The sequence below is a fragment of the Leguminivora glycinivorella genome, chromosome 9, assembly GCF_023078275.1.
Source record: "Leguminivora glycinivorella isolate SPB_JAAS2020 chromosome 9, LegGlyc_1.1, whole genome shotgun sequence".
Lineage (NCBI taxonomy): Eukaryota > Metazoa > Arthropoda > Insecta > Lepidoptera > Tortricidae > Leguminivora > Leguminivora glycinivorella.
In genome coordinates, this window is record NC_062979.1 from 5,329,341 (window position 1) to 5,338,484 (window position 9,144).

The 9,144-nt window shown below is 36.6% G+C and overlaps 3 protein-coding genes across 4 annotated transcripts in view; 1 reads left to right on the forward strand and 2 right to left on the reverse strand.

Moving 5' to 3' along the window:
• The window catches only part of LOC125229563 (transferrin), a 52,244-nt gene extending 50,856 nt beyond the window's left edge, over positions 1-1,388 (forward strand). Inside the window, exons 13-15 of the mRNA XM_048134437.1 lie at positions 311-406; positions 710-969; positions 1,140-1,388. Of these exons, the coding sequence (XP_047990394.1) occupies positions 311-406; positions 710-969; positions 1,140-1,232 (449 nt within the window). The 3' untranslated portion in view covers positions 1,233-1,388. The remainder of the gene's footprint in view (positions 1-310; positions 407-709; positions 970-1,139) is intronic.
• Positions 1,325-3,169, reverse strand: LOC125229571 (succinate dehydrogenase cytochrome b560 subunit, mitochondrial-like). The gene is made up of 4 exons (XM_048134452.1): positions 3,081-3,169; positions 2,942-3,004; positions 2,638-2,867; positions 1,325-1,702 (listed from the first exon to the last, which is right to left on the reverse strand). The coding sequence occupies exons 2-4, from the start codon at positions 2,962-2,964 to the stop codon at positions 1,416-1,418; spliced, it is 540 nt and encodes a 179-aa protein (XP_047990409.1). The 5' UTR covers positions 2,965-3,004; positions 3,081-3,169; the 3' UTR covers positions 1,325-1,415.
• A 282-nt stretch (positions 3,170-3,451) lies between these two features.
• On the reverse strand, positions 3,452-4,895 carry LOC125229570 (succinate dehydrogenase cytochrome b560 subunit, mitochondrial-like). 2 transcript variants are annotated; one of them, XM_048134450.1, is made up of 4 exons: positions 4,817-4,895; positions 4,680-4,739; positions 4,361-4,593; positions 3,452-3,829 (listed from the first exon to the last, which is right to left on the reverse strand). In XM_048134450.1, exons 2-4 carry the CDS (start codon positions 4,700-4,702, stop codon positions 3,543-3,545), a joined length of 543 nt encoding a protein of 180 aa, XP_047990407.1. In that variant the 5' UTR covers positions 4,703-4,739; positions 4,817-4,895; the 3' UTR covers positions 3,452-3,542. The 2 variants fall into 2 exon arrangements, with proteins under 2 accessions (XP_047990407.1, XP_047990408.1); XM_048134451.1 differs by having other exon boundaries at positions 4,680-4,818.
• Between the last annotated feature and the right edge of the window lie 4,249 nt (positions 4,896-9,144).

The window sequence follows — 9,144 nt, forward strand, 5'->3', positions numbered from 1 at the left end:
CCGATTTTTGAGTCTCACTGTCACTAAAATACCGGTTGAAAACGGTGAATTACCTATTATTTTCAGTGACAATTTTCTGAATTCGAACGCCGTGAGACTCAAAAATCGGCCCCCAGGTCACAATTAATTTCGATTTATTTCAACCCTTTTTTGCCAAGAGTGGCATTGGGACTTGAGTAGTTTGATGTGCTCTGCCTACCCCGTTATGGGATACAGGCGTGATTGTATGTATGTATGAATTGTATGACTGTATGTAAGTTAATTTATACTACGGCGGGCGTCATAAGTCATAACATAACTTATGTTTCAGGTGACGACGTAACGCTCCTGAAGAAGCAATGCCCAGCTGACAAAAGCCCTCTGACTTGCCTTAAGGACGACCACGGAGATGTTGCTTTTGTGTCAAGTAAGTATCAATGACTTTATAGAAGAACTTTATAAGACAAAAGGTTCTAATTTTCTAAAGTCAGTATATTTTCTGCAATTTTCCCTACTTATTTTGGACCACAATACAACCAACACTTAATTCACGAAATACACAAAAGTTATCTATCACATATTGATGAGATTAATATTTCAAATTTGTGACCAGTACCCTAAAGTACGGCTACCACGAGTTTGCCACTGTGATTGCTAGCTCCTGTACTATATATATTCTTGCCAACAAAGCAAACCTAAACATTGAAGGATATCGTTAATTTCCCACCAGGCACCGACTTAAGCAACTTCGACGCCTCCCAATACGAGCTTCTCTGCCTAAACCGGGACAGCGGACGCGATTCGCTCGCTAACTATGCGACCTGCAATGTCGCTATGATGCCGTCCCGCACCTGGGTGTCGGCAAAGGACTTCCTATCGGACGTCTCTATCGCACATACACCGCTTAGTCTGGCCGAGTTGCTGGACAAGAGGACTGATCTGTTCAACATCTATGGAGAATATTTGAAGAATAACAACGTCATTTTCAATGTAAGTAGCTAAGTAAATACCTAGACAACTTAAGAGAATCCCTGCTCGAGCATTATTTTTCATAAAAAACGATAATCATTATGATTTGAAAGATATCAATGTAAGCAATAAAATCCTAGCAAGATTAATTTAAGTTAATACTAAGTTACCTAAGTACTTTCTATTTACAGAATGCTGCAACTGGACTTGCAACAACGGAAAAACTTGACTTCGAAAAATTCAAAGCAATCCATGACGTCATGTCAAATTGTGGAATTGCTTAAGTGCCATGTAGATTTACTATATTTTTAAATTTTATATTACTGACCTAACCTAACATTTAAGTGCCTCTAATCCTTAGAAATTAAACAAAAAGTCTGATTTCATTAAATTTATTCAATATTTTTACATGGAAAATAAATATAATACCAAAAATGTAATGATTTTTTACTCATAATGAGATTAATTTATAGACAAGCTAAGAGAATGGTGATTGCCGTTGCGGTAGCCAACATAGCATAGCCGGTTGTGTAGACTTCCTTAATCGTCAAGCCCTTTGCGGTGTCCCAGTATAGATGCCTCAAACCATTGGCAAAGTGGTATCCGAAAGGTGCAGCCAGGATGAATTTAGCCAGGAAGATGGTTGCCGGAGACAGGTTTAGGCCCTCAATCATGGTAACATAGTGAGAAACGTCATGAGGAAGGGCTAATGCTCCTACTCCTAAGACTGTAGCATAGCCTGACAGCATCATACCTAAAAGATAATGTTTTATTAATGATTTTGACCAGAGCATTTTTGAAAAAATGAAAATTTGAGAGTAAGTATGAAATGTGATACAGAGCAGTTAAAGGTTTAATGTTTAATTAGAAATTTTAAATCCTTCAAACTTTCTTTGTATTTTGGTTGTAAATAATTGAAAAATTACAATTTCACATGATTAAAGTGGTAGTTACTTGTCATATCCAACCTGGGTAACCAGTTTACAGTATTATTCCATGAGTTTAAGAAAGTAAACAGTTGATAATATATTGCACAATCCAATAATTTCTTAATTATAATTTTAGAACAAAACGGGACTTAATCGCGTAAACACTTACATTCATATTAGGCCCGACGTGTTTACGCGATTAAGTCCCGCAAGTAAGTTTTGTTCTAAAATTATGAGTGCAAATCGTGTTAGTCTAAATCAATATAATTTCTTAATTGCCAATTAGTACCCATAAAATTAGATTATAATGGCCCTTTGCTACATAAATATAATGAGAATGTTCCATCTATGTTTTATTTGTCTCATAAGGTCATTTGCTCTTTTCTAGGTCTAGTTTACATCCAAATGAAATTGCTTCTTTGAAATGAATTCTTTGGAATTCAAATATAAAATTTGCACTTGTTGCAATTTATAATATCTAAACCATAGATCTGAATATGTAAATATGATCTTTGCAAGTAGCAATTAAGAAATCAAAACATTACTTACTATTCTGACAAGTGAACAAAAACCTGAGTTGGGAGTAAACTTTCCCAGTCAACCTATTTCAATAATCAATTTTTTATTTTATTTTAAATCTTCCCGTCCCTAGTCTATAACATTCAAATGAAATAATTCCAGCTACTACTTGGCTTAAGTTTGCCAATACTAAATTCAAAAACTGTTTGAGAACCAAATATTTATAATTTAAATAACTCACCCGCAATTCTATGGGTAATAGATAACATGCTGGTCAGCTGAGGAGCATAGATCGTGAGATGCGGCGACATTGGGCGATGCAGACGCTCATTCCTAATATCATGGTGTTCAATCTTCTCTGGCTCAAATTTTTTGTAAGTTATCTTAGGCACCCCCGCCGCCTGTGCATACTGAGCGGTCCCCAGCAAACTAGGCAACCTGACGTTGCCAAGCACAGACCTAGCACCCAATCTATAAACAAGTCACAAGTTTAGCAATCACAAAAACAACCTAACCCTATTACATAATATTTTATTTCCACTGACCTGCCGCAACAATAGAAAGCCATTGTTTATTGTGTTTGAGACACTGCAAGTCGTCGTAGCCTTCTGTAATATACACCACGAGTTAGAAATAATGGAAATAACACGATTTTTATTTCACAAAAACAATATTCGCACTCACCACTGAGTCTGACGAACTGGCACTGTCAATGTCAAAAAAATAAAACGTTCCGTTCTACGTAACGCTTTCCGTTTTCTAATAAAACGAATAATGATTGGGTATTTTTACAAAAAGCTTTGTTGTTATAGTTTTAATTAATATTAATAATAAATAAAATTATCCACGACATGTATTAACTTAAAATAATTATCTTTATGTATAGTTTGTACAACTGGTATTTCTTTTTTACTTTTGAGGCATACAATTTTCATTTTTTATCTCCACATAATATGAACTTAAAAACATAAGTTCATATTATAGATAAAATTATATGACTATAGATAATATAGATAAAACTACTCGTTTCCTAAATGGAAATAATGTGCTTATATTATTATGTCTCATTGTTTGCTGTTCTAAAAATAAATTAAAAAAAAAGGTGGGTTTTCAGACTACATCTCTAGATGAAATAAAAATTGAAATTTATAAAGCTGCTAAAATAAGAGTGATAATTGTTGCCATGGCCAAAACAGCGTAGCCAGATGTGTAAACCTCCTTTATAGACAACCCCTTAGCAGTGTCCCAGTACAGATGCCGCAATCCATTGGCGAAGTGGTAAGCAAAAGGTGCTGCGATTACAGACTTTGCCAGGAAAAGAGTTGCCGGAGACAAGTTGAGCCCTTCAATCATGGTGATGTAGTGGGATACATCATGGGGAAGGGCTAACGCTCCCACACCTAGTACAGTAGCATAGCCTGACAGCATGATACCTAAAATATAATGGTATTTTTAATTCCTTGTCATCATATACCCAAAAATATACACATAAAGATTTTGAAGATTAAATAGGTCATCAAATTACAACAAACAGTTGTGAGCAATACTAATGTTCACCTGATGGTACAGTTCATATTTTAGTTACAAACAACTGGTTTCAAAGGAATAAATATTCTGAGGGTTTATGATTAAAACTGAAATTTAATTATGCCAGTATGCCATCAAGAGAAGAATTTTGAACATACCAAACAAGTTTTAGCACAAAATTATGTTAATAACATAAGGTAAAATATATTTCAAAAAAAATGGACCTACATAAATGACAAATCTGGAACCTGTGTATGTAACAAGTTTTTTTGCAGCAATAACATTCATGTCCAAAGATCTGTTAAAAAGATTTAAATTGCTATAATTTCCTGCACAGAAAGTGTAGGTAACTAAGACAAGAGAATAGAAAAATATAAGAGCCTTAGAACCCTGTTCAATAACCAAGACATCAGAAGATAAAATTAAAAATTCCTTACCTGTAGCTCGATGAGTAATAGACAACATGGCAGGTAGCGGAAAAGAGTAAATAGTCAAATGCGGCGATAGCGGTCTTTTCAGACGCTCGTTTCTGATATCATGATGCTCAACATTCAACGGCTCAAACTTTTTAAAAGAAATCTTCGGTACCGAAGCCGCCTGGGCGTACTGAGCCGTCCCTAGTAAACTGGGCAATCTGTTCAAGTTACTTATCATGGATTTGGCACCCAATCTGCGAACAAAATTGATAATATTTACCACAATTCGTTCTGTTACATTAGGTATGCCATTTTCAATTTTGATAATACAATCACTGACCTGCCAGTACAGTAGAAAGCCATGATGATGCGAATATGTAAAGTAATTCTTCGTAGGCTCCTGTAGTAAATAAAGTACCAGTAGAAGAGAAACAACTATTTGTATTTTAAACACAAACAACAATATTTTAAACTCACCACAAAATTGGAGCTTCAAGTGACACTGTTTGTCATTTGTCAGGTTTGTCACGTGCGGCGCCATTGTGGCGCTGTCACTGTCAATATAGTCAATGTCAAAAAACCAAAAACCATAAAATTACTTACGAAAAATATCTTGGTTAATAAATAAGTGAATAACAAAAACGCTACGTTTCATTGAATTCTTTTTAACACGTTTGCTACGGCGAAGGGCAAATTATCGACGGTTATTTTATTTGACAAGCCCAAGCCTTATGGCCGCTGTACACATGTGGCCAACGGGTCCACCAACCCTTGGTGGAACCCCTTGGCCAAGCGTGTAGAGGGCTACTTGGCCGTATGTTGGCAGTTGGCGCTTCCGCTGGCCGGCCAACCGATTGGTGTCGGTTTTTTTTGTCCACACATCAAAGGATCTTGGCGCCAATGGCCAACTGCGTTTACTTACACGTTGGCACTTCATTCAGTTTGTCGTCAGACATTTACGAAAATAATAAGTTTGTCTATGCCAATAATAGTGTTTATTTTAGGAAATAAAATAATCTTGCAAATGTTTAATGTATTGCCAAAAAAAGATAAATGTGCTTATCAGAATATTCAAAAAATTGTTAATATTTCAAATTATTAGGGTTATTATTTTTTAATCAAATTTTGCTGACAACGTAAATGACCTAGAATTTCCTAGCCTTTTCCATTCCACGTCCATCTTTCATGAAGAGCCAATGCCAAGTGATTGGTTCGCCAATGTGTAAACAGCGGCTCTTATCTTCGCCAAGGGGTACCACAAAGAGTAAGGAAATATATAAGGGTTGGTGGCCATTATGGCCGCTGTACACATGGGGCCAACGGTTGGACCAACCCTTGGAGCACCCCTTGGCCAAGATAAGAGCCGCTGTTTACAGTTACACATTGGTGAACCAATCCCTTGGCATCGGCCCTTCATAAAAGATGGACGTAGAATGAAAAAATAATAACCTCGTAATAAAATTAAATTATCTGAAATATTAACAATTTTTTTAATATTCTGATAAGAACATTTATCTTCTTAACCGACTTCAAAAAAAAGGAGGAGGTTCTCAATTCGACTGAATGTTTTTTTTTTTGTATGTATGTTACCTCATATCTCCGAGAATCGTGAACCGATTTTGAATTTTTTTTTTTATCGAACGGGTATAATCCCGAGATGGTCCCATTGGCACCAATCGGGGTCTGATGATGGGATCCTGGAGAAATCGAGGGAACTCTTCAAATGTTATAGGCACATCAGGCACATATTGTAATGCTTTTAGTGTATTTTTCAAAGGTACACCAGTATTTACGCCTGATGGTAATAATTTTATGTAGCTGAGCTGATGATGGAAGGTCAACTCCTTAATGGTTAGGAGTTAAAGAATAATTCTTTCACTACTGTACGCATATTCGGACTGATACTTATAATATCAATAGGAACCACTAAAAATCAACAAATAAATAAACTTTTTAACAAAAAATAAAACCGCCTTCAAAAATAAGCGCGTTACAAAACACGGAGAAACTAAAAAGCAAAAAATAATGAACCTTTGAATTCAGATTTCTTATAGGATTGCAATAATCTAAACATCCAAATTATAAAAAAATCAATTATTTTTGGAGTCGGGGCCAGCCTGCGTATGTGGGTGGGGCAAACAAGCAATAGCAAGACGAGGAACAGGGCTGGTACCGACTACAAAAATAATTGATTTGTTTATAATTTGGATGTTTAGATTATTGCAATCCTATAAGAAATCTGAATTCAAAGGTTCATTATTTTTTGCTTTTTAGTTTCTCCGTGTTTTATAACGCGCTTATTTTTGAAGGCGGTTTTATTTTTTGTTAAAAAGTTTTTTAGAAAATACATTAAACATTTGCAAGGGTATTGTATGTAATGATGTGCAAGTTGCGGAAACTTTCCAAAAAAATCTTAAATTTCTTGAAAAATTCACGAAACTTTAACGAAAAATAAAGGGAATTTAAATTTATGAAATGGAAAGTTTCCATCCATACAATTGTATATACAAAGTATGGAAAGTGTCCGAAGTTTTCCTATGTGAAAATTTCAGAATTTTGGAAACTTTCCGTCGGCACATCAGTAATTGTATGTCCTAAAATAAACACTATTACTGTCCTTTCTGACGGCTGACGACAAACTAAATGCGGCGCAGTTGGCCATTGGCGTTGGCGCCAAGATCCTTTTAGCCGTTGTACACATGTGGCCAACGGTTCCATCAACCCTTAGTGGAACCCCTTGGCCAAGCGTGTAGAGGGCTACTTGGCCGTATGTTGGCAGTTGGCTCTAGCGCTGGCCGGTCAACCGATTTGGCCGCTGTACACATGTGGCCAACGGTTCCACCAAAACTTGTTGGAACCCCTTGGCCAAGATAAGAGCCGCTGTTTATGGCCGCTGTACACATGTGGCCAACGGTTCCACCAACCCTTGGTGGAACCCCTTGGCCAAGCGTGTAGAGGGCTACTTGGCCGTATTTTGGCGGTTGGCGCTAGCGCTGGCCGGGAAACCGATTGGTGTCGGTTTTTTGTCCACACATCAAAGGATCTTGGCGCCAATGGCCAACTGCGTTTACACGTTGGCGCTTCATTCAGTTTATCGTCAGCCGTCAGAGAGGACACTAGTGAAATATTTACGAAAATAATACGTTTTTCTATGCCAATAATAGTGTTGATTTTAGGAAACAAAATAACCTTTCAAATGTTTAATAAACTGCCTAAAAAAGATAAATGTGCTTATCAAAATATTCAAAAAATTGTTAATATTTCAAATAATTTAATTTTACTACGGGGTTATTATTTTTTAATCAAATTTTGCTGACAACGTAAATGACCTAGAATTTCCTAGCCTTTTCCATTCCACGTCCATCTTTCATGAAGAGCCAATGCCAAGTGATTGGTTCACTAATGTGTAAACTGCGGCTCTTATCTTGGCCAAGGGGTTCCACCAAGGGTTGGTGGAACCGTTGGCCACATGTGTACAGCGGCCATATTATTTATACTTTGCCACAGTCACACTATCAGTACAAAAAAAAACGCCAAGAGCGTGTCGGGCCACGCTCAGTGTAGGGTAGGGCCGTGTAGGGTTCCGAAGTTTTCCGTATTTTTCTCAAAAACTACTGAAGTCTGAACCTATCAGGTTCAAAACAATTTTCCTAGAAAGTCTTTATAAAGTTCTGCTTTTATGATTTTATTCATATTTTTTAATCATATGGTTCATAATTTTTAAGAAAAAAAAAACCGCCGCCTTTGGGGTTCTGGTGAAAGCTGGGGGTTCTGGTGGCTACTGCGAATGTTGGATTATGTAGAAATGTATAGGTATTTTTTTAAACTGCTTTTAATACTTAAATTATTTGATGGCAACACAAATGAATATGCGTACTTATACCGTTAAGGTTTGAGGAGTTTCCTCATGAATCCGATTATAAGAAATCGAAGCTTGACAAAATTTGACTTGAAAACTCAATATTCTTAACAAACATAACTAAATAAATGTCACTGTTCTGAACTTAAATGCATGCTATTCTTATAAAATACCAAAGTCACTATAAGTGTGCCGTTCAGATTTAAGGAGTTCCGATCTGATCTTCGTTAGCAGTTCCGCTGCACCAAATGTCACTTTTCTGGACGTAAGTGCATGCTGTTCTTATAAAAATACCAAAGTCACTATAAGTGTGCCGTTCAGATTTGAGGAGTTCGGTTTTGACCATCATCAGCAGTTCCATTGCACCAAATATCACTGTTCTTGACGTAAGTGCATGCTGTTCTTATAAAAATACCAAAGTCACTATAAGCGTGCCGTTCAGATTTGAGGAGTTCCGTCCTGACCATCATCAGCAGTTCCACTGCACCAAATGTCACTATTCTGGACGGAAGTGCATGCTGTTCTTATAAAAATAGCAAAGTCACTATGAGCGTGCCGTTCAGATTTGAGGAGTTCCGTTCTGACCATCATCAGCAGTTCCACTGCACCAAAAGTCACTGTTCCGTACGTAAATGCATGCTGTTCCTTAAAAAGCACAAAAATCACCATATGTATGCCTTTCAGATTTGAGGAGTTCCCTCCATTTCTCCAGGATCCCATCATCAGAACTGGGTTCTGAGAAAAATGGGACCAATCTGTACGCATATAGTGTCGGGAGTTTAACGATATGGTTCGAGTCTGTAAGGATTTTGATATTTATGTTTCCAAGATATCTCAATTTAAAAAGTCTGTTTATTTGGTCACAAAAAATATTTGATTAAAATTTGTATAGTTAAGCGCGTTTGTAATTACCTTCTGTCTTCTTTTAATTTAAATTAATTTCAAA

What these genes read in the sequence shown, in the direction of transcription:
- LOC125229571 (XM_048134452.1), bottom strand. Translation starts at nt 2,964, where the DNA reads ATGGCTTTCTATTGTTGCGGCAG. An exon ending in GCTTTCTATTGTTGCGGCAG is followed by an intron (nt 2,868 to 2,941) that starts GTCAGTGGAAAT and finishes ACTTGTTTATAG; the next exon opens with ATTGGGTGCTAGGTCTGTGC. An exon ending in TATTACCCATAGAATTGCGG is followed by an intron (nt 1,703 to 2,637) that starts GTGAGTTATTTA and finishes ATTATCTTTTAG; the next exon opens with GTATGATGCTGTCAGGCTAT.
- LOC125229570 (XM_048134450.1), bottom strand. Translation starts at nt 4,702, where the DNA reads ATGGCTTTCTACTGTACTGGCAG. An exon ending in GCTTTCTACTGTACTGGCAG is followed by an intron (nt 4,594 to 4,679) that starts GTCAGTGATTGT and finishes TTTTGTTCGCAG; the next exon opens with ATTGGGTGCCAAATCCATGA. An exon ending in TATTACTCATCGAGCTACAG is followed by an intron (nt 3,830 to 4,360) that starts GTAAGGAATTTT and finishes ATTATATTTTAG; the next exon opens with GTATCATGCTGTCAGGCTAT.